General features: G+C 43.7%; 1 protein-coding gene across 1 annotated transcript in view; it reads left to right on the top strand.

Moving 5' to 3' along the window:
- The first annotated feature begins 4287 nt into the window (after positions 1-4287).
- Positions 4288-25095, top strand: part of KDM7A (lysine demethylase 7A) — an 85429-nt gene continuing 64621 nt past the window's right edge. Inside the window, exon 1 of the mRNA XM_059172017.1 lies at positions 4288-4589. Coding sequence (XP_059028000.1) covers positions 4396-4589 — 194 coding nt within the window. The 5' untranslated portion in view covers positions 4288-4395. The remainder of the gene's footprint in view (positions 4590-25095) is intronic.

Raw genomic sequence — 25095 nt, 5'->3', positions numbered from 1 at the left:
GTGTTACTGTTTCCCAGGAATTACCATCAGTGGGCTACATCTCACATCTTATACCTGCATTTGCTCAGGAGCCTTGAAGATAGAAGACCCTACGTACACCTACCTTTAAGGGATGACTCTGTACATGAGACTTTATGCACCTTGGCATGCTGATGAAGAAAACCACTTAAGCTAGGTTATTTCTTTCAGGATCCCCAGATAAACTGCATAGGATAAATGGTTTCTTAACTTCATCACCACAGAAGCATCCAGAGCTACTGCTAAATGTTCTACTAATATCCCTTCTTTTGTTAAATTTTTTTCTAATTATTCATGTTTTTCCTGTAAGAATGTAAAGCTTGTTGGAAACAGGCTCTTTCAGTTCCTGAATTTGGTAGAAGGAAACTAATTATTCCCTAGGAGAAAAAAAGAAGTATAGGCACTGACTGAAAATCTGAGTAACACCAAGCAATATGCAAATTAAATTATATATACATATATACATATATGTGTACATATACATGTGTGTACACACACACACACACACACACACACACACACATTAGAGGCCTGGGGTGGGTTTTGAACAGGTTGTGAAGAAAAAGGGAGAGAATAGCAGACGTGGTCGTGGAGATAGACGAGTATTGGTAGCAGTAGGAAGCAGAGTGGTTAAGTTGGAGAATATATTTCTTTTCAGAGATATGAGGGCTTAAGGACAAGTGCAATGTTAAAAACAGCCAACAGAGCAGCTTAGATTAGATATGAGAATTAAAGATCTATTGCAGGTACTAGAGCACTTGCAGAGGAGAAAGGCAGAGGGAGCCGTACAGCCATTGCCAACCAATGCTGGCAGGAGCTGGCTGTCTTTGAGATATTTTCTTTCTGAAATTCTCTCCCCCTTGTTTTTGGGATAATGCTCTCCTAGGCTTTTCTTCTAATTCTCTAGATGCTCTTCAGTCCTATTATTGTTAATAAACAAGTAAAGTAATTATTCATAATTATAGCTAACAGCTATGTGGTTATTATGTACTAAGAATTGTGACCAGCATTTTGTTATCTCCCTTAATGAACCCAACCCTGTGAGGTAGTTATTCTTATCATCCCCATTAAAATGAGAAACTAAAACCCAATAGTAAGTTGTCTCGAGATATTAGATTGTGGAATCCAAGCATATGTTCTTAATTACTATGCATGAAGCTTGTATCTAAAATTTTGGGGGCGCCTGGGTGGCTCAGTGGGTTAAGCTGCTGCCTTCGGCTCGGGTCATGATCTCAGGGTCCTGGGATCGAGTTCCGCATCAGGCTCCCTGCTGAGCAGAGAGCCTGCTTCCCTCTCTCTCTCTGTGCCTGCCTCTCCATCTACTTGTGATTTCTCTCTGTCAAATAAATAAATAAAATCTTAAATAAAATAAAATAAAATAAAATTTTGGGATTATTCAGACCTCTAGCCTTCAACCTTTTCTTCTCACGTTTCAGTCTTTGTATTTACATTTTTTAACCTTTTCCCTACAGATTTATATGCCTTATCGTGTTTTTATTCTTGCTGATTTCTTGATATACCTTTAAAACATTCATTTCCAAACTAGAGACTCATCTAATTAGAACAGGAAGAAACAGAAGTGATGGTAGTATGCTTTTCATTTGATTTGTCCCTTATTGATGGCACTTGAACACTTGATTAAGATGGTGTTCACCAGACTCTCCCTGCTATAAAATTACCTTAATTCCCTTTATCATGAGTAAGAACTTTATCCCCATAAAGTTAATTTGAAAGTATGTAATTATTCCAGTCTTTTTCAAATTTTCAGTTTATGTAAACATCTGTCTGGTTTCCTGTGCTATTCAGTGGGTTACAATATATTATCATTTTTTATTCTGAAGGTCAGTTTGTCAAAGATTTGGCCAGTGGGACACAAGTTGGCCTGTGTCCTTTTGACATGCCCCATCATTCTTTGAGCATGTCCTTATTTTCTGGCACAACTAGAGGCTCCAGGCTCAACCTGTACTTCTCTTCTCCAGCCTGGAAATCAGCCATTTTGCCAAAAAGAAAAATGAGGAGAATGGTATTGAGAAGCCAAGATCTGGGCTAGATGAATTCATTGTTTTGTTTTGTCACTACTCCCAGAATCTCTCAGTGTACAGAGTATGTAAGTATGTACTTACACACCGATGGAAATATTGATACCTCCATTATCAGTCCACTACCAAAAGTTTCATTCTACTTTCTTTCTGTTGTAACTCTCTTTCTCAACAGTAAGAAATTTGATTCCCATTTTCCTTACTTATTGGATGGTTCTCTTGTACATAACCAGTCTCTGGCCACTGATACTGTTCCCCCCCCACCCATGCCCTCTTCACCTACCCATCCGGACTTCCCAAGGCCAGATGGCTAATCCAGCAAGGTAAGGAGAGCCCTCTATACCAGGCCACTTCCCTGTGTGGATGCCCTTCTCACCCCAAGTCCAACATGACAGCTTTGGCTGCCTCCCCTTCCCTCACACACTGCTGTGCTATATTCCCTATACATATCCTCTACAATGAATTTAAAAAATACATTATCCCTTTGCTTGTTGTAAGACCTCTGTGAGGTAGTTAAAGAAGGTATTATTACTCTTTAAAGATTTTATTTATTTGACAGAGATCACAAGTAGGCAAGGGGGGGTGGGGTAGGGTGGAGTGGCAGGGGGAGGTGGGGGGGGGGGGAGGGAAGCAGGCTCCCCGCTGACCAGAGAGCCCTCTGCAGGGCTGGATCCTAGGACCCTGAGATCATGACCTGAGCCAAAGGCAGAGGCTTTAACCCACTGAGCCACCCAGGCGTCCCAAGGAAGGTACTATTATCCATATTTTTTCCTTGAACAGATCTCCAAGGATCTAGTTCAAGAGAAATGGAGTGACTTGCCCGGGGTTGCACAGCTTATACGAAGCAGATTCTGAACGGAGGGCTCTTGGCGCTCCACCAATCTATGGTGCCTCTAAACATACGCCAAAATGACAGTAACTCTTCCCTTTTCTCCAGCAGAAATGTGTTTCAAATGTATTCACTTCGTGGTCGACTCTGATTTACAGGTGTTTCTTCCTGCAAAATATGTGCCAGGTAGAAAAAAGATCGGGTGCATCATCAGGAGACTTGTAAGTTTAGCTCCAGCTTAGATCTGTGAGTCTTCAGGCAAGTTCCTCGCTTTCCTCAATTATTAGAAAGAGGTTAGATCAGCGATTCTCTGCCTGGGGCTGGGTGAGATGGGAACTGTAGGGCTTTCCCCGATGTTAGAAATGTATTAATTCAGCTACAAACATCTCACTCAATAATCCTTAACATGCCTTCCAACTCACATTATGATTCCAAGGCACTCTTTCTCTACTCAATTTTGTTAGCTGTTTTTATTCCCAGCAATCTCACCCCTCATTCAGAAATATTTATTAATGGCCTGTATCATGCGCCAACCACCGTATTATCCGACTTTTGGAGCATTTTTTTTTTTCCAGAGGTGTCACTGCCATTTAGAATTCTGTCCCCATCTTCCAAACTTGGGACTCGAAAGCATTCGCATCCAAGTCGTGTTACTTATGACACGCCAGGGTCCTCTCCAGTCCTTTCGGCACCGGCCACACTTCATTCCGGCCCCTCTCCGCTCGCAGACGTTAAGCCATTCCCCTCGGGAACCAGCTCCTTCGCCTATCAGCGGCTCCGTCCGCACGAACTCCCTCGCCAGTCGGGGGGGATTGAGGTGGGACGTTTTCGGAAGTCTCAGACCTGCACCTCGGCAGGGCGCAGCGGGCTCGGCGGGCTGTGAACCCCCGGCTCGGGCCCACGGAGGTCGCGGGGCGGCTGCTGACTGCCGCCGGCTTCTCCCGTCGTCGGGAGGCGGCCCCGGCTGGGCTCTAACTTCTCGGTTTCCCCTGTCCGGGCACAGACGCAGCGAGCGGCGCTCTTCACCGCGCAGGAACTTCCCCCGCTTCAGCTTTCACTCAGCAACGCCGAAGCCGGCTCTTCGCACGCTCCCGCCGTCCTTCTCCGGGGGCCGCGTTCCCGGCGCCGCCGCGCGTGTCCTCAGGGAGCCTCTGCCTCCCTCCGCCTCCCCCGCCCCGCGTGCCCTTCAGCCGGTCCCTCCGCCCGAGCGACACGAGGGGAGCGGGGCGCGCGCGCCGGCGGCGGGACGACGTGCGCGAGACACACGGCCCCGCGCGGAGCGCCGGAAGGAGCCGGGCCGGGGCCTCGCGCGTCGTGCGCGCGCCGCCGCCCGCCCCCCGGCCCCGGCCGCGACCTCGCGCGCGCGCACTGAGGCGCCGCCGCCGCCGCCGCCGCCGCCGCCGCCGCGGCTGCTGCTCCGGCTGCTGCAGGAGGCGGCGCTGGCTGGCGGCTGCGCTCGCTCCAGTCGGCGAGCGGAGCAGCGAGCGAGCGTGTGTGTGTTTTTTAAAGATGGCCGGAGCGGCGGCGGCGGTGGCCGCGGGAGCAGCAGCTGGAGCCGCCGCGGCAGCCGTGTCGGTGGCGGCTCCGGGCCGGGCCTCGGCGCCTCCGCCGCCCCCGCCGGTGTACTGTGTGTGCCGGCAGCCGTACGACGTGAACCGCTTCATGATCGAGTGCGATATCTGCAAGGACTGGTTCCACGGCAGGTAAATAAACCCCCTCCAGCCCCGCCGCCACCGCCGCCGCCGGCCACGGGCCAACCGCCGCCGCCGCGCCGGCCGCCCGCGCCCCCCTCCGCCCGGCCGCCGCGCCGCGCCAGGCGCCGAGGGGCCCCGGCGCCGAACCCCCGGCCCGGGCAGCGGGGCGCGCGGGGCCCCGAGCTCCCCGGGCGCCGGGCGGACAGAGGGGGGCTGGTGGGATCGCCCGGCCGGGAGAAGAGTCGCCACAACAAACGGGAACAAAGGGGGCCGGCCGAGAAGTTGGCAGGGGGAGACCTGGGCGAGGGGACGCGGCCCGGGCAGGCGCCGGCGGAGGCGGCGGGCGGAGCGCCGGCCCGGCCCGCCGCCCCTCGCCGCGCCCGCAGCCCGGCCGCCGCCCCGCCCGCCCGGGGCTCCGGCCGGAGTCGCCGCCCGGCCGGCCGCCCTACGCGGCCGGCCGCAGCGTCTTCCTTCCGGGCGGCGACCGGCTCGCCCCGGCTCCGGGTCTCCAGAAATTGCCATCACCCCTCCCCCCCCGCGGTCCCCGTCGCGCCCCCTTCCCCGGTCTTTATCAAACTTCCTCGGCCGCGGGGCACTGGGACGGGGGCGTCGGCAGCGCCAGCCCGGCGGGGCTCCGAGGAGTAAACAGAGCAACAGATGAGGCACTCTCGGGGACTTAAAAGATGCCAGTCGGAAGTTTGGGGCCGGGGGTCCCGGGCAGGCCGGCAGGTCGGCTCGGACCGTGCCCCCCACCTACCACCCCAGCACACCCTGTCCTGGCCGGGGGTGGAGCGGGTGGCGTGGACAGCGGGGCCGGGGGGGACAGCCTCCGGTCCCCAACCCCCCGCGTCGCCCCCGCGCCGCCGCTCAAACTTTACAAAGAGTGAAATTTCCCGTCGCCCGAGGGGCCGGCGACACCGCACGGCCGGGGGGCTCGCAGCCGGGGGCCCCGGTGCGGGCGAACTTTCGCCGGCCGGTGGGCACTTGGGGGCGGGTGGCGGGGGCGGCGAGCGTCGCCCTGTGCCTCGGCGGGCGCCTGCGTTTCGGGTTTGACGTTTGTGAGAGCTCCGGCCGCCCCCGCCGCCGAGCCGTCGACTCGTGTGTTTTGTAATCAAAGTGTGAGGCTAATAAAGGGCGGCGCCACAGCCTCTTGACTCCGGCGTGGGAGGGATTCGCAGGCATTTAAACAAAGAAACTAGTTGGGGTTGGGCTCCCAAAGTCCTTATTTGGGTGTTGTGGCAAAGCTTGCGGTCACCTTTAGGTGAAGCAGGTTACGCGAGCACCGTTTGGTGTTGTATCTTGGCGAGAGTACGCTCACGGCTAATCGCAGATATGGTGACTGTGATTGTAGGAAGTGTCCTTTGATTGACAGCAGGACATTTAAATACAGCCTCCGCTCCCCCCTCCCCAATTTTACAGAAACACTACACGACCAGGCCAGATGTCTTAGTCTCCCTCTACTGGCCCTGGGAGAGAAAACCACTTAGGTTACAGCGTTCTTTGCAGTGTTCAGTGCTCGGTACATTTAGTTTTACTTAATCTTCAAGTAGTTTTATTTAATCAGCTTGCACAATTCTGACAGCAACAGCAGCGGAAAAAAAAAATTGCCACTGTGAAAGAGAGACGGCGTCTTAATTTTGTGTATCAGGTAATTTTTCACAGTCTGGTCTATGCTTGGGGAATATTATTAGAACTTTGCTACATGTAATTAAGAATAAATTATCTAAAGTTCTTTTTTATTACTCCAAATAGATTTTCCCCCCTGTATTTTGATTACATGTAAGACTGAAATTTGAACATACCTAATCTTGCCAGTTCTATTTCTATATCCTCTGTTCCCATAATATATCCTACGAAACCGGAGTAGATTATCCAAAAATCTAGGTTACATATAGAATAAAACCAGAATCTCTGGTGATTATGTAAATACTCTTTTTTTCAAAGAACAGTTTTAGCTGCATAAGAGGCTTGTTCTATGGTGCAATGTAGATATGTTCATAAATTTTAGACTAGATTTTATTTACCTTAATTTAGGTAATTTAACACTGTAACCATGAAAAACTGCAGGTAGTTTATGGAAAGTTTGGTAATACACTGAAGTATAAATTAGAAAACAGAAGAAGTTTGAAGGGAAAATAAAGAGGTCATATATGAAGGAGGCAGAGTGAGGCCAAAGCAAGTCTGCTTTACTTTATCACATAGATTTGTGTGACTTCATACTGGTGCAAGGGCCCGAGGTATGTGGTTTTTTTGACCAGCAGTTCTTGAGAATTTAATGTTGTTCAGATGTCAGAAGTTAGAAAATTTAGTAATAATGCCCTGTCATGCAAAAGCAGTTTCTTCTTATCAAATTTCTTCATGAAGTATGAGTAATTTCAATAACTTCAGAGAAAGTAATACTTATGGTACCATCAAGGTACAGTTTTAATCTCCACACTCGCTTTCCGTTGGGGTTTCCAGGGGTGGTCCTTCTGCAGAGGAGGGAGGGGGGAATAGGAGCTCTGTGAGAGAGAATTACCATTACGGCATAATTTCTTGATGGTTTTATTACTTCAAGTACAAGAATTTTTTTAAACTCGAGTCAGTGACTTCTGGTATAAATTTGAGTTTACTCTCTTTCTGGAGTTTTTGACGTCTGGAAGTCTGAAAAGCTTTTGCCCTCATTTAACCTGACAGGGAAGGAGGGGCTCTTCCTTGATGCTTTTCAGCCAGGCAGCAGAGTGAAGGGGACCCGCTGCCTCCAGGTTTGAGGCTGTTGGCTATTGAATTTTCGGTGTTCAGGAATTCCTATCCGTCAGTCTCCCTAAAGGCTCTAAGTGGGAGGGGAGAAGAACACTTGCCAAGGTACAGTGTGTAATTGATACGTTAAGGACAGCGAGCCGAGGAATTAACAGGATTTTCCTGGGAAGGTTCCTTCCAACCTAGACAGGGAGTTCTTCCTCTCTGGGCGCTAGGTGGAAGTAAGACAATGGAGATCTTTCCTGATAATATCCCACCCCCTAATCTCTAGGCTTGAGGTCTTTCCTTTGTACTCCTTTTCTTTTCTTTTCTTTCTTTTTTTTTTTTTTTTAAAGATTTTATTTATTTATTTGACAGAGACACAGCCAGAGAGGGAACACAAGCAGGGGGAGGGGGAGAGGGAGAAGCAGGCTTCCGCTGACCAGGGAGCCCAATGTGGGGCTTGATTCCAGGATCCTGGCATCGTGACCTGAGCCTAAGGCAAATGCTTAATGACTGAGCCACCTGGGCACCCCGATTTCCTTAGTACTCTACTATCATCCTCTACAAAACTGTATCACTGCCTTAATTAAATTGTGTTATAATGCCTTTTGTCTCCACATTTGAATGTTAACATTTGTTTGCTAGTGTTTTTAGTCATATATTCTCTTTGACAAAATTAATATAGAAAAAAAATGGGAAGTACAGAAAAGTATTAAGAATATGAAAGTACCCATGTCTTCTAGGACTTACCACTACTTTAACACTTAGGGTAAATGCATACATTTTATGCATTTCCTGCATTTCACTGTTAACCTAACTTCTAAACCATTGTGAGCATTTCTAATATTTCCTTAGAATAAATCACATGAATTAATACATGTAAAACGTTTAGAAGATCTGGCACTTGTAGGTACTCAAGAAGAAATTTCCTTGAATAGAATTATTGGTCTCTGGGCTCAGATATTTCCAGCCTTCTGGTGCCTATTGCCAGATTGTCCTCCGGAAAGGTTATCCTACTTTATACTCTCACAAGTGGTGCCCGCTTCTAGTTCCCTGCATCATCCCCAGTCTAAGATATTATTAAACTCTCCCCCAAAAAACCAATCAAACACTTTGCCAGTCTGCATATAATGAACATTTTCACCAAAAGACATACCCAAAACTATTCACAGCAGTGCTGTTCATATCCTCCCCAAACTAGAGCAACCTAAATGTCATCAGCAGTAGACTGGATAAATTGTGGATCAGTTAATATTCATTAAGAAAAGAATGCGTGACCGATACATGCAGCAGCATGGGCAGGTATCACAGATACAAGGTTGGACAAAAAGCTAGGCACAACAGCAAATACTGTTTGAATCTGCTTATACCAAGTTCAAGTACAGATCTAATTGAGTGAGAGAAGTTAGACTGGTCCTTACCTCTGCGGGGTATTTGTCAAGAGGAGGCCCAGGCAAGGGAGCTTCTCAAGTTCAGGAAATGTTCTATATCTTGATCTTGGGTGGTGGTTACATAATGTACGCAGATAGAAAAACTCACGAAGTAGATGTGCATTAGGGATTTTTAAAAACTATTGTAATGGCTGAAGTGTACTTCAAAGTTTAAAAAATTAATAATTTACCAGTTTGGGGGCACCTTGGTGGCTCAGTGGGTTAAGCCTGTGCCTTCCGCTGGGGTCATGATCTCGGGGTCCTGGGATAGAGCCCTACATCGGGCTCTCTGCTCAGCAGGGAGCCTGCTTTCCCCTCTCTCTCTGCCTGCCTCTCTGCCTACTTGTGATCTCTCTGTCAAATAAATAATTAAAAATAATTATTTAAATTATTATTAAATAATAATTAAATTATTAAATTATTTTAATTATTAAAAATAATTTTAAAAAATTTTGGTAACTGACATGATATTTTGTGATTTTGTTTCTTGTCCTGTCTTTAATGGGATTGCCTCTTGTGTTTATTGTTAGGTAGGATCTTGGCTCCCGCCCAGAGTTTGCAGTGTACGTGGCGCTGTTCTTGGTGCTAGGAACATAGCCCCGAACCAAACAGTCCTTGCTCTCTTGTAACTTACATTCTAGTGGGGGAAGATAGATAAATGTAGATGACAAAAGAAAAGGAAAATTGAGTTAGGAGGAAAGAAAGGCCTGGGGTTAGTATAAGGCCACTTTCAAATGGCGAGATTATGGAAGGCCTTGACAAGGACACATTTGAACACAAGATATTTTGGATTTTACTCAGGGAAAATGGTGTATTTTGAGTAGAGGAGTAAAGAATTTGACTTAACCTTTTACAAGGTTCACTCTAGCTGCTACTTGGAGATTAGACTGGAGGAAGGCAAAGATGACAGGCTGACCAGGAAGAAGGCTGTTGTAGTCATCCAGGTGAGAGAGAATTTTAAAAGTTGGAGTCAGTTTTGGTAATTTTCAAATGTCATATTAACTTTAATTCCTGAAGCTTGAATGAGTGAAGAGCTTCGTTTATGAGAGTAGAAAAATTTTATCCAGAGTAGTGCATTTGGGTAGCAATTTCTCGGGTATACCCTCTGAGTCCTGGAATTCACGCACTTACTGAATGTTTTCTACCACGTGTGACGCTGTTCTGATTGTGTTAGATGTATTAACTAACTCATCTAGCTCATCTGTTTCTCAACTTTTGTTTCTTAACCTTGTTGGATAAGTGCTGTTATTATTCTTATTTTACAGATGGGATCTGAGGGTTAGAGAGGTCAGTAGCTTGTCCAGGGTCACAAAGCTAGAAGGTCATAGAGCTAGCTGATCTGAAATCAAGTGGGTTTGACTCCAGAGCTCACTCTCTTGACCAGTAAGTAGATGGTATTGGGTTTCTTTGCTCCTTGTCTGTCTTTATCCTGGGGTGTGAGGGGGCATAGGCGGAAGAGATGCCATAGGGTTCTGAAGAGCTACACCTAGAGCCATTGTACCTTTGTTTTTGTTCTTTATTAAATTGTCTTTAGTGTGAATATGTTAAAAATGATCATAACTGCTTTGGGAACAGTTTATAAAATATTTGAGAAGTTCCATAATTTAACTCTGTTTTTATCTTTGTTATAATGGTTTCTTACTGGAGTGTATTTTTATTTTTTAAATTAAGGATAAAAATTATTTTTAAAATTGATTCTGTATACATTTCCCTGTAATGATGAAATTGCTTTTAGTGTTATGACATAAACTTACTAGGTGAACATATATCTTCCGGTAAGAGAACAGAGAACTTCTCAGTTTCTTTTTTACTGACAGTTTATCATAAGAAAACATATGAGCATTCTTTTCCTGTGTGTCACTTATAAAAGTGAATATATATACTCAATCTTGCTATTTGAACAAAATCTGTTTTGATGTGGGAGTCTCATCTTGGGCTGCGTGGAGGCAGTGACAGTTCTCTCATCAAGCTTTTTTTTTTTTTTTTTTTCCTTAAACTCTAAGTTTGGGGCAGATTTCTGCATGGTATGCTCTCATAGCCTGTATTCTTAGGTGTGAAATTGAGTTTACTGAATATCCAAGGGGAAGAAATGCCTTTATATTTGATGATCTGAAGTGGGGTCTCAAGAAAAATGGAACAGATGTGGAGGAATTTGATTGTTAGGCGGAAACTTGGGTTGGTTTGGGGCTTCAGACTCCACCATAAAGTGTACAGCTTTGGAACAACAGTTGGACAGTGTTGATCCTGCAGCTGCTACCAAGTTTCTGATTCTTTTTGGAAGTGACATTTTATTAACATAGTGCTCGTTTGTTTGCTTTTCCACTAATACTAACACTAATTTTTCCCATTAATTATAGTGTGATTTACTGGTAACCTGGATTATTTTCGCAGGTGTTTGTATTGAAGAATCGTTTTTAGAAACCGAGGGCTTGCTGGAGGGGGTTCATTGCTGTAGGCCTTCACAGGGGACACAGCCGGGAAACTGATAGGCACACACATCTCTATTTGTGTTGTCTACCTGTAGGTTTTAAAACCTCTGAGTTTTTATAATGATAACTTTGATTCTAATCCGATATCACTGGGTTCATTTTAGCTTTCCCCCTTTCCCTGTGACTTTTTTGTCCAGCACTGAGAAATCCAGCTTCCGTTATCCACAGTATAGTTATGTTTTTTCCCATCTTCGTTTATATGTAAAGTGGTTCTAGAATTCCTAACCCATACCCTTGTAATAAATTTACTGACTGAATTACAATATTTGTCGTTTTTTTGTTCTTAGCTTTATATCTATAATATCTTTAGCCTTATAATAGCTACTGTCTGTCCATAATATCTAGCCTATACTTTCCAGGTACCTATCACATCTTGTCAGCCCCTGTTTTCCACACTTAACTTAGGTTCTGTTCTGTTCTCCCCCAGTTTATCATGTCATGTCATTTATTTGTAATATAGTTGGGTTTGTTACTGTTCGTGTTGCATTTTTGACTCCTCCCACATCCTGGCTGGTTTTAATTATTGGTTTATATTTTGAGTATGTAAAATAAACCAGGGCTCTAAGAAGTTAGAGGTATATGAAAAGGTATACTCAGAAGTGTCACGCCCTCTCCATCTCTCCGGTGCCTTCCATCCCTTTCCCACCCACCTCTCTTTATTTTCTGGCTTATCTCATGTGGAATTTTTGTTTCTTTTCCCATAAATGGGCAGATGAATGTATATTTTCTTATGTGTATTTCCTTAACACAAAGGGTAGCTTATGATAAATGCTCTGCTTTTTTCCCACTTCATAATATACACTGGAATTCGTTCTGTGTCAGCTCACGGGGCTCTTCCTTATTCTTTTGAATAGCTGCACAGCGTTCTATCACGGGGATGTCCCCTGTTTTATTCATTCTCTTACGCCTGGGCATTTTAGATTGCTTATAATATTTTGCAATTACAGATAGTTACAAACAAAGTAGAACTTTGTGTATATGTATTTTCATATTCTTGGAGGTATATTCAGGTTAGATCACTAGAAGTGGGATTACTTGGTCAAAAGGTAAGTGCAGATGTTTTGTTAAGATCACTAGATTTCCTTTCAGAATGGTTGGACCAGTTTGCATTCCCACCAACAGGTTATGAACATGCATTGTTCCCCACATTTTTGTTATCAGACTGTATTTTCATATTTTTTAGTCTTTGCCAATCCAATTGGTGAAAAATTGTATCTTTAATCTGCATTTCTCTAATTACAAATGAGTTTGAACAACATTTCATTTATTGAAAGCCATTTTCTTTCTTTTCTTCTTTTTTTGGGGGAAAATGATCTGTTTATAGCTTTTTCTGACTGTGTCTTTTTTAAAGAGTAGGGCTATTAGGCTTTTGTGACATATAAATAGTCTCTCTACATTTGTTGGTTTTCTTTTTTGTTTTGTCTTTGGTGATTTTTTTTTTTTTTGCCATGCAAATTAAAAAATATTTATGTAGTCCTATTTATCAGTCTTTTATTGGCTCTGGGTTTTAAGACATGATTAGCAAGCTTTTCTCTGCTCCAAGGTAGAGAAATCCACTTCAGAGGATTTTTATCTGTGTTTTCTTTTAGACCTTGTTTGGTTCTGTTTTTTTTTTTTTGTTTGTTTGTTTGTTTTACATTTAGATCCCTAATCCATTTGGAAATAATTTATGTATATGGTAAAAAAATAGAGATATAATTTTTTTCTAAATAAGTAAGTTTTTCTGAATAAAATTTCCCAACTGTGCTAGCACTATTTATTTATTTATTTATTTATTTATTTATATTTTTATTTTTTTAAAGATTTTATTTATTTATTTGACAGAGAGAAATCACAAGTAGAAGGAGAGGCAGGCAGAGAGAGAGAGAGGTAAGCAGGCTCTCCGCTGAGCAGAGAGCCCGATGCGGGGCTCGATCCCAGGACTCTGAGATCATGACCTGAGCCGAAGGCAGCGGCTCAACCCACTGAGCCACCCAGGCGCCCCGCCAGCACTGTTTATTAAAAAGATTATACTTAGGTACACTTAGGTGGTTCAGCTTGTTGAGCTTCCGGACTCTTGGTTTGGCTCAGGTCAGGATCTCAGGGTCCTGGATGGAGGCTGGCTTAGGTCTTGACCTCAGGGTTGTGGGATTGAGCCCTGGGTGTGTCCCTGAGCTCAGCACGGAGTCGGAGTTGGAGTTGGCTTGAGAGTCTCTCCTTCTCCCTTACCCTCTGACCCTCCCCCCCACTCTCACGTTTACACCCTCTGTCTGAAATAACTAAATAATTTTTTAAAGCTTTTTGATTTTTCAGAGCAAGAAGCAGATTCTTAATTATAGAGAACAATCTGATGGTTACCAGAGGAGAGAGGGGTAGGGATATGGTTGAAAGAGATGATGGGGATTAGGGAGGGCAGTGTCCCTGTGAGCACTAGGTGATGTGTGGAAGTGTTGAATTACTATATTGTATCCCCGAAACAAGTGTAACATTGTATGTTGACTAACTGGAATTAAAATAAAAACTTTTCTAAAAGCTTGTTGGTATTTTATTTGTTTTACATTCAGTTCCTAAATTAACTTAGGGAGAATTGACTTTTTTGTGATGTTGAGTCTTCTATCCAAGAACAGGGATGTTTCTTTATTTAAGTCTACTCATGTGACTTTCAGATATGTTTACATTTTTTCTGTAGATTATTTCTATAGTTTATTCCTATATATTGTTTTCTTTGTTACTATTATAAAGATTTTCTCTACCATTTGCTTGGTTATTGGTTATATATATGCATATTTGACTTTTATTTTTAAGATTTTATTTGAGAAAGAGCAAGAGCGAGAGAGAACATGAGCAGGGGGAGGGATAGCAGAGAGGGAGAAGCAGACTCCCTTGCTGAGCAGGGAGCCTGATGTGGGCTTGATCCCAGGACCCTGGGATCATGACCTGAGCCAAAGGCAGATGTTGAACCAATTAAGCCACCCAGATGCACCAAGATTTGACTTTTGAATGTTACTTTTATTTCCTGCTATTTTACCAAAAGAATTTAAAAAAAAATTTTTTTAAGATTTTTATTTATTTATTTGACAGAGAGATAACAAGTAGGCAGAGAGGGGGGAGATGCAGGCTCCCCACTGAGCAGAGATTCCCGACACAGGGCTCGATCCCAGGACCCTGAGATCATGACCTGAGCCGAAGGCAGAGGCTTAACCCAATGAGCCACCCAGGCACCCCTTACCAGAAGAATTTTTAAAGTTCATTGTATCATCAGTTCACTAGAGGTTCCTGTCAAATGCAAATAGAGTTTTTCTGCTTCTTTACCTGTTCACCTCAAAATGAATTTTCTTACCTAATTGCATAGGCTTTTATCCCTTATAGGGTTAAATGGTGGTGGAGATTGTGGATATCCTTTCTTCATTCTTGATTTTAGTAGAAATGCCTATTTTCTTGTTAAATTAGGTACTAACTTTAGGCATAATTTATCGTATTAAGAAAGTCGCTTTGGGGACGTCTGGGTGGCTCCGTCTGTGGCCTTCCACTCAGGTCATGATCCTAGGGTCCTGGGATCTAGTCCCACATCAGTCTCTCTACTCAGCAGGGAGCCTGCTTCTCCCTCTGCCTGCCCCCCCCCCCCCCCCGGCTTGAGCTCTTTTCTCTCTCTCTGACAAATAAATAAATAAAATGTTTTTTTTAAAAAAGTCTCTTTTAAATCTTTTAGTGTTTTTATCATGAATGGATGTTGACTTTGTCAAAAGACTTCTTCAGCACCTATGAAGAGAACCATATGCTTTTCCCCCTTACATCTGTTAATATACATATAACATATTTCTAAGTGTTTTATTATTAGCTGCTGTGAAGACAGCCTCATGTAAAAATATTTTTCACTACATGCTTCACCATTGGATACTTAAGTTGTATTCTAGTGATGCTTTGTACCTAAGTTTAAAAATGTTATTCTGTATAGATTTAGAGTCTAGATTCTAGATTTTAAAATGCGACTGCCTGGGAAGCCTGGGTGGCTCAGCATTTAAGCGGCTTCAGTTCACAGGATCAAGCCCCAAGTTGGGCTCTCTCTCCGTCTGCCACCCCTTCCCCCCCTGTGCCCCACCAACTTGTGCTCTCTCTCTTGAATAAAAGTTTAAATGAATCAAATACCATTGCTTGGTTATTTTTAGTATAAAAAAATTGACAAATAGAACTGACATAGAGGAACAAATAAACACTAAGCAAGTAATATATATATATGGTATATGAATCATATATATATGATATTCCTATATAGGAATCTTTAAAGCATTAATGATCCAGGAATTTCTCTAAAGCAGGATTTTCTAATCTGTGTTTTATGAACCCCTGAGGTTTAAGGTATCCTGGGAGTTCATTTCTTTTAATTTGTCTTATAAAAAGACAAGGATTCTTTTTTTAATGGATAAGCTTGACTGCCTCTGAGTGTATAAACAAGTGTTCATGGGAAAGTTAGTGGAAATCAGTTGAGTGTTATTAAGAATGGGTTAGATTGGGTTGATTTGTCTTTCAGCTGAATGCTGCTAGCTACTATGATGGTTTTGACTTTAATTTTAATTTTATTTTTTTAGAGAAAATTTCAAACATACCGAAGTAGACAGAATAGTATAATGTACTCCCATGTTAACCTTCCCTCCGGTTCAGTGAATATCAGTTCATGAACAGTCTTGTTTCAGCTAACCCTCCTCCTTCCCTTGGATTTAGTTGTTTTTTTTTTTTTTTAAGATTTTATTTATTTATTTGACAGAGATCACAAGTAGGCAGAGAGGCAGGCAGACAGAGAGAGAGGAGGAAGCAGGCTCCCTGCTGAGCAGAGAGCCCAATGCGGGACTCGATCCCAGGACCCTGAGATCATGACCTGAGCTGAAGGCAGTGGCTTAACCCACTGAGCCACCCAGGCGCCCAGTTTTTTTTTTTTTTTTTTTTTTAAGATTTTTAATTTTTTAAGAAATCTCTATAGTCAGTGTGGGCGTTGAACTTAAAACCTGAGGTCAAGTGTTGCGTGCTCTGTTCACCAAGCCAACCAGGCGCCCCCACATTTAGTTATTTGAAGCAAATTTGTGACAGTATCCTTATATTTGTGCAAGTTTCAGCAAATATATCTGTAAGGCCTCTTTTAGAAGAAATACCATTATCACAACTAAAAGTAATTGCCAGCTCCTTAATACCATGAAATAGTCATTGTTCAGATTTCCAATTGTCTCAGGAATGTCGTAAGTTTTTATACTATCTGTTTGAATCAAGATCCAAAAATAGTCCACATGTTGTAGATTGGTTCATATGTCTTGTAAGTCTCATAAACTGTAGCAGTAGTTCTTAACTGGATGGGTTTCGTCTCTCCCTGCCCCCCAGAAGATGTTTGGCAATGTCTAGAAACATTTTTGGGGTAGGGGGGTGTTGCTAGTAGTTAGTAGTTAGAGGGTGGGGGTCTCATAAACATCCTGCACAGCACAGCCCCTATGAGGAAGGACTGTGTGTCCCTGAGTGCCAGTAGTGTTGGAAGACCCTGAGCTATAGGCTTTCCTCATGTTTCTCACTTTTCCTTTGCAACTTATTTTTGGTAGAAAGTGTTGTTTATCCTACAAAGTTTTCCACTTTCTGGATTTTGCTTATTATATCCCTGCTGCATCTTTTAACATATTCCTCTCTTTCCTGTAAATTGGTAGTTGGAGCTAGAGAAACTTGATCAGATTCAGGTTTTTTTCCTCAAGAACATTTTATAAGTGGGTGGTATAGTTTTCCATCAGGAGGTATAAAATGTTTGCTTGTTTTCTCTTTTTGTCATGTTTTTTCCCAGTGATCGATGCCAGTATGCATTCATTTATTCATGAGTGGTTCCAAAAATGATGATAATTTAATTACATAATTCTTTTTTATTTACTAGCTAGAATACTTCTCTGAAGAGAAGACTTTTCTTTACTTCTTTGGTTATCTAGTGGTACAGTTTGTATAAGAGAGGAAGAATTAAATATTTCCCTTTATCACTAGTTTTGGAATTAATTGACTCATTAGCATTCTTTGTTCATTATTCATTAAAGAAAAACCTTAATGAATAATATTTATTTGTAAGCAATATAGACAGGTAAACGGATGAATAAAAAAAGGGTTCATGTCTCCTTTGACCACATACCCAGTAATTTAAAACAATAAAACAAAAAAAAAATCTAGTGAGAAATTCAAGCAATATAGAAAGATTAAAAAAAGAAGAAGTGAACATCTCTTGTCTACTTCCTACCATCCTTTTTTCCAGTGGTAAACTCCATTAACAGTGTTGAGTTTCCATCCCAGAAGGAGGGCTCACATCATGTACACATGATTCTGTTCTGCTCTTTTTCATTCATTAAACTATCCTGGAGGCTGAGGAGAGTTTTTGTATCAGCATATACAGATAGCTCATTTCTTTGTAGTGGCTGTGCAGAATTCCATTCTGTGGATTTACCATAATTGACCTGGTTATCTGTTGATGGATTCCTTATCTGGTTTCTCCCTCTTTCTTTTTCTCGTGGTATTAAACAGTGCTGCGGTGTAACATATTTTTGTGTCTTTATCTTTATTCTTGACAGGCTTTTGTGTATCCTTAAGGTAGGTTTCTAGTGTTATACATTTTGAAAAATTGTTTTTATCTGTACTCCTATTTTGTTTTACTTTTTAAAAAGATTTTATTTATTTATTAGAGAGAGTGAGAGAGAGCACAAGTGGGGTGAAGGGCAGAGGGAGAAGCAGACTCCCTGCTGAGCAGGGAGCACGATGCAGGACTGAATCCTGGGACTCTGGGATCAAAATGCTTAACTGACTGGCAGACGCTTAACCCACTGAGCCATCCAGGCACCCTGTACTCATATTGTCAAGTTTATGTTCTAAAGGGACACAAGGAACAGTGATATTGAAGTATAGGTTTGGTGAGCTTAACCATACTAACTATGCAAATTTAAGATGCTGATTTACCAGGGCAGTAAATTGCATTCATCAGCTAGTTCTAATACATCAAAAGTCAGTGTTAGAGAACGTACAATGACATATCTGATTTGTATTTTATTATGGGGAGGCGGAATAAAACACTTCCAGAATATTTTGTGAAGAAGTGCAAGACTTTTCTTCCGTAATTTAGAAGTAGAGTTTTCCTTGAGCACAAAACACAGGAATTTCAAACATCAGTTAGTAATCATAGCAGTTTGGCATCATGTGCAGTAAATTACGACATTGTTCAAGCTGGAGATACCATCGTAGATAATTTGGTGTGTGTTTTGTTTTTTTTTTTAATGTGCAAAAGCTGTTTTTAGATAAGCGGTCACTGTTTGACAAAGAAATTGGAATGATGTCCACTGTGGTCCTTTTGATTTATATAGTGTCTTATGGATACTGTAGTATTAATATATATGAAAAGGAAAAGTAAATGGTCCTGGGGATCTGCCTGGAGGTCCTGGAGATATTCTCACTGCTCAGCAACTCCATAGACTGTTACACACGCAGACACACACACACACACACACACACGAACTAAAGTCAGAAGAATGTATCAGTTTGGCTAGCATCCTAACTGATTTACTGAGTGACAAAAAGTGGGACACAAGGCACCCTGGAATCAGAGGCTTTCTGGCCAGTTCCCATCAGTGACGTCAGAGACTTTCTCTGGTGACCACATTGGAGCCTTCTCCCCTGGAGACTGCTTTGTAGGGTCATGGGTTTTTCTTCTTCTCTGTGACCTCCCGCAGAGCTTCACCTATCACACACACGATACTGTAGGCATGTGGTCAGTCCTTTTTACTTTATTGCTTTTTGAAGTAATCTTGGGGTATAAATAGTTTTATCTGCAGATTAGAGGAATTTGAGTCTTTTTACTTAATTTAACTTGTCACGGGTCTGAGTCATATTTCTCTCTTAACATTCTTCCTATTTCAGTACTTTTTTAAAGCTCATTTTCAGTGAGTGTTGTTTCCTTGAATCACCTTCTTTCTCTTTTTTTCTTTTTTCCTTTTTTTTTTGCTAGCCTGTCCTTATTTTCTGTAAATCAAAGGAGCAGATCCCATGGTTACTGGAGAGCAGAGTCCTTTTTGTTTGATTCTGGTTAATTCTTTCCTCAAACCTGCTTCTCCAACCGTCCAAATGCCAAGTAGTCAGTGCTGGACTCTGTTCCGTAATTTTCTTCTTCTTGCTTCTCTGTGGGCATCCAGCCTGTGGTAGGAGAGATCAGATCCTCTGATGTGAAGTTTTTTTCTCCGTGTCCTCATTCCTTGAATCCCTGTTAGAATTGGGGCGTTTAGGTGGCTCAGTTCTTATGCATCTGCCTTTGGCTCAGGTCATGATCCCAGAGTCCTGGGATCAAGCCCCGAGTCAGGGCTCCCGGCTCACTGGGGAGCCTGCTTCTCTCTCCGCCCCTCCCTCCTGCTCTGCTATCTCTCTCTGTATCTCTCTCAAATAAAATAAAATAAAATAAAATAAAATAAAATAAGAGAATTGATTACCCAGGGTTTTTTGTATACCTCTTTCTCTTGGAATCAATCTTGTTTGGGCTGCCCCTCTCCTTGGGAGCGGTACCCAGGGAACTTACTCATTCACTTCCTGCCAGTTGCAGAGTGCTGGTTTTCAGCCTTACTGTTGGCCCCAGGCCTGCTGCATGGATCGTTCACCTGCTCCAGTGCTCAGGGAAATTCATCTCTTTCTTTGGACAGAGCAGAAGAAGACTGTGACACAGATCTGAGAACTTTTAGATCATGTGGTGTTAGGATATGGCTGACCATCTCTAGCTCTTCTCCACCACATCAATGACTTTTTGGTTTCCTGACCACCATCACGGTTTCTAAGCTATCTCTATTATGTAGTATTTATTTAACATTTTTCTTTAAATCAGCTTTAAATGGATTTGGCTTTTTCAGTTTAACTTTGTCCTAAACAGAGGTTATCTGTTAAATCACATTTGTGATGCTCACTATATATTTTAATATTTGTGAGAAAAGACACATTTATTGTGATAAAGGCTTTATCATATAAAATGTGTACATGTGAGATTGTCAGAAGGGTGGTGGTGATTGATGGAAGGATAGTTAACAGACACAGGGAAAGAATACACATTTCCTTAAGGGAAGTAAGGGATGGAACTTAACCAAATGAGAATGGCTTTAGGCAGCAAGAGGCCCAGCGGCAGGACAGATTGTCCTGGCCTTCAGTTCTCATAAGCGTGTCCTGTTGCCAGTCTGATGCCATCTGGGAGCTGGAGTCCATCAGGTCCAGCTGTCCTTCTGGTGATGGAGCTGGGGTTCTCGGGGTGCCTCCTTGTTTCAGGGTGACCTTGTCTGCCCCGCAAGTCTGAGGAACTGCTCTCAACCGTAGCATGTTCCTCAGTACTTCTAGCAAGATGGAGTGACTTGAAGATCAGCTTCTCAGATGTGCCTTTAAGATGTACCTTCTCAGATGTACCTTAAAGCAGGCTTTAAGCCTGCTTGACTCTTCTTCCTCAGAAACGCGTAACTCTACACCTTGGTAGACCTGGAGCTAGAGCCATAAAAAGTAACTACAAGGTGTATACACACCCAGTGGAAGGAGGGGACCCTTAAATGAGGAGACGTAGCATATCTGTTTTGTCAGAATGCGTGTATCCTTGAAATAAATGACATTATTTTCTTTTTAGTACTTTCCATGATCATTGTTCTTGAAGAGTCAGTGCTACACATCTTGCATTCAGCCGTTCATATGTGAGACACAGTTGCCAAAGTTTGCTGTAGTATGGAGCGGTCTATTTTCAGATGTAGGAAATTTCTGGAAATGTAGCTTCAGGAAGAAAAGGAAACCGCCAAATCATTGGGAATTATCTTTAGGTATGTTCTAACCCTTGAATCGTTGGTTCAAGGACATGGCTTCAGTAATTACATCCCTGTCCCTGTATCATTTTTTCCTCATTACAAATAGTATATAACCTTCATTAAAAAAAAAAAAAAAAGAGAGAAGGAAACATCCTTGTCCTGACATCCCCCCTTCATCTGCAGCCCCATTTCTTGACTGCCTTTATAGCAAAATTCATCAAAAGAAGTGTCCAGGGGCGCCTGGGTGGCTCAGTGGGTTAAAGCCTCTGCCTTCAGCTCAGATCATGATCCCAGGGTCCTGGGATCGAGCCCTGCATCGGGCTCTCTGCTCAGCAGGGAGCCTGCTTCAAAAGAAGTGTCCAGGGGCGCCTGGGTGGCTCAGTGGGTTAAAGCCTCTGCCTTCAGCTCAGATCATGATCCCAGGGTCCTGGGATCGAGCCCTGCATCGGGCTCTCTGCTCAGCAGGGAGCCTGCTTCAAAAGAAGTGTCCAGGGGTGCCTGGGTGGCTCAGTGGGTTAAAACCTCTGCCTTCAGCTCAGATCATGATCCCAGGGTCCTGGGATCGAGCCCTGCATCGGGCTCTCTGCTCAGCAGGGAGCCTGCTTCCTCCTTTCTCTCTGCATGCTTCTCTGTGATCTCTCTCTGTCAAATAAATAAATAAAATCTAAAAAAAAAAAAAGAAGTATCCATGTTTACTGTCACCAGTTTTGTTTTTGTTCTCTTTCTCTCTTTTTAAAGACTTTATTTAGTTATTTTTTTAAGATTTTATTTATTTATTTGACAGAGAGAAATCACAAGTAGACAGAGAGGCAGGCAGAGAGAGAGAGAGAGAGGGAAGCAGGCTCCCCACTGAGCAGAGAGCCCGATGTGGGACTCGATCCCAGGACCCTGAGATCATGACCTGAGCCGAAGGCAGTGGCTTAACCCACTGAGCCACCCAGGCGCCCTATTTAGTTATTTGATAGAGAAAGTGAAAGAGGGAACACAAGCAGGGGGAATGGGAGAGGGAGAAGCAGGCCCCCCGCTGAGCAGGGAGCCTGATGCGGGATTGGATCTCAGGACCCTGGGATCATGACCTGAGCTGAAGGCAGGCACTTAATGACTGGGCCACCCCGGCGCCTCTCTCTCTCTCTCTCCATCTCCGTCCCTCTTTTCTCTAGTTAAGGTCCCATTCTCCGAATCCTGTTGCACTTTGATCTTTACTACTCGGCTGCTGCGGTAGCAGTCTTATCAGAGTGACTAGTGAGCTTCCCCTTATGTGGCTTCTAGGGAAGCCCTGTGCTGGGGTTTCTCCGGGTTCACTACTCCTCAGTCCTCACTGAGGTCCCTTCTTATCTCCCTGCTCTTTTAACACTGGAGGACCCCAGGGGTTAGTCCTCAGTAGTTCTCTTTTTCAAGTGTTTATCTGATCCCCTGACTTCAACTTTCATCTCTATGTAGATGATTCCTAATTGTTATCCCCTTCAGGGCCCTCTCCCCTGGGCTCTAGTCTTGAATGTGTAGTTGCCAACTTTCACATCTTGCCTCAGACAAGCAGTAGTCATCATGTCCCCTGGTGTGACCGCAGTGGAAGCCAGGGTTCCTTCCTGGTCAGCTGTCCTCCTCCTCCTGCCGTCCTCCCTGCCTGTCTTTTTTTTTAATGAATTAATTTATTTATTTGACAGAGAGAGATCGATCAGTTGATCACAGGTAGGCAGAGAGGCAGGCAGAGAGAGAGGGAAGGAAGCAGGCTCCCTGCTGAGCAGAGAGCCTGATGCGGGACTTGATCCCAGGACCCTGGGATCATGACCTGAGCCGAAGGCAGAGGCTTTAACCCACTGAGCCACCCAGGTACCCCTTCCCTGCCTGTCTTAATGGCAGCTCCTTCAAGATGTTCAGGCCAGGATGTTTGGTGATTTCTTTTCTTATAATCTGCATTAAATTCTTCAGCAGAATCTTTGGCTTACTGTCGAAATCTCATCCCTTCACATCGCTCCCCTTAACGTAAAGTGAGGTTCTTGCCATAGCTTTCTAACTGGTCCCTCTTCTTCTGCTAGCACAGGAACCAGAGCGACACTTGAAAAATGTAAGTTAGGTCTGGTGGCTCTTCTGTTGGAAACCCTCTAGAGAATCCCATCTCGCCCAGTGGGAGCCTCCCTGGGGCGTGTGGGCGCCTGTCCCCGCTGGCTCCTGCGGGGGCCTCGTGTGTGCATTTGCTTTTACTTCCACTTAGAGCATCTTTCCTCAGCTACCCAGGGCCTGGTCCCACACTTGCCCTAGGTTTTCTCCTCCTTGTCATCTTCTCAGCGAGGCCTTCCCCGGCTACTCGAGTGGAAAATAGAAAATCCCTTACGTCTGGCACACTTCTTCCTCCATGGCACTTGTTATTACCAGACATATATTGTGTGGCTCTCTGTTCATTTTTCTCTCTCTGCCCAACAAAATGTAAGCTTTGGGAGTGTAGACATTTGATTTTTTGGTTTTGTCCTGATTATATTTCAGGTGTCCTGATGTTGAAGGACAGAAGGAAAGAAGATGGTGTTAAGTGTGTCTTTTAGCCGCGTACAGTGTTATGGCTGCTGAACTGATAAGCCAGTGTAACTGTGGCCTGCCTCTCCACCTGCTCCTAGTTCTTTTCCTGCTCTCACCTCCTGGGTTGAACATTGCCCTCTAGGGGTCTCTTTGCGACCTAATCTCTTCTGCCCAATTCTGGCTTCTCTTCTTCTCTTTTTTCTCAGAGCCACCCCTCTCCACAGCCCTGTCTATATGTTCCCTCTTTTTCCCCCTCGCTACACACAAACACACACACACACACACACGCACACATGCACACACTCACACACACACACACACACACACACACACAAATGTAATTTAGTGTACCACTTTCCTCTTAAGCATAAGTCTCTGGAAATTCCCTAGTCATCACCATGATTTCTAACTTCATTTAAAAATAGTTCCTGAAGTGCTACTTTTCTCTGTGGAACTTTGCTTAAGATAGCGAAGATATTTTAATCCCTTTGTCTAAAAGATTGCCCTCTTTCCATCTGCTCCACGTTCCATTCTTCTGCATGGTGGCCCAGACTCCTGAGACATTCATGGTAGCTCAGCGCAGTGCTGAGACTGCCCTCAGTGGTGGAACAGAATTTGTCTTGAAGATTCATCAATTTTATGTATGTCTCTGGAACTGACATACAATATATTGCTAGGGATGATTATCTTTCCCTCTGGAGAATGCCTGAGGTCCAGTGATGGTTCTTCCCTCCTACACAAGTCAGTTGCACATTTCTTCATCAAGTTGCATAAGTTTTCTTTCATTTTTGTTTGGGAAATAAGTGTTAAATATTACTTACTAATTAATATTACTTGTTAGTATTATTTAATCTATACCTATTTATCTCTGATAACCTTATTACATGTGTTTTATGTATATACATGCTGAGTGTTTATCCCAGAGACAGTGGAGGATTAATATGGAGAAGGGTGAAGAACGCAATGAGCAGTGAGTATTTTTTTTTTTTTTTCACAATGAGTATGAAGATGAGCATATGTGGGGGCTCCTGGGTGGCTCAGTGGGTTAAAGCCCCTGCCTTCGGCTCAGGTAATGATCCCAGGGTCCTGGGATCAAGCCCTGCATCGGGCTCTCTGATCAGCAGGGAGCCTGTGTGATCTCTGTCTGTCAAATAAATAAATAAAATCTTCAAATTAAAAAAAAAAGATGAGCATCTGTGTGTATACAAAGAATGAACAGGTTAAGCGGGGATGCATAGTAGTTTGGCTAGACTGGAATTTTACGGGTGTAGCAGGCTCTGTAGGAACAGCACCCTATTTCCCTTGGCTCTCTGAGCTCTGTGTTTCCCTCTCTGTTGCTGTCTGTCTTTGTCTCTTGAACAAGACTTCTTGCGGAAAGCACTTAGACGTGACCCCCAGCTGTAGGAGCTCAGCACCTTGCATTTGAAGCAGGCTGAAAATGCTGGGAAGCATACTGCCCCTAGGAAAGCCATTAACCCTTGTCTTTCAGGAAACTAAGTCAATAACCTAGCTTGATCTTGCCCTGGGTGGGACCAGTCCCCATCTACATAGTTTCCCAGATGTCCGCAAAGGG

This window comes from Mustela lutreola, chromosome 4 (assembly GCF_030435805.1).
Source record: "Mustela lutreola isolate mMusLut2 chromosome 4, mMusLut2.pri, whole genome shotgun sequence".
Lineage (NCBI taxonomy): Eukaryota > Metazoa > Chordata > Mammalia > Carnivora > Mustelidae > Mustela > Mustela lutreola.
The sequence above is the reverse complement of the archived record's forward strand: the minus strand, read 5'-3'. Positions and strand labels throughout refer to the sequence as shown.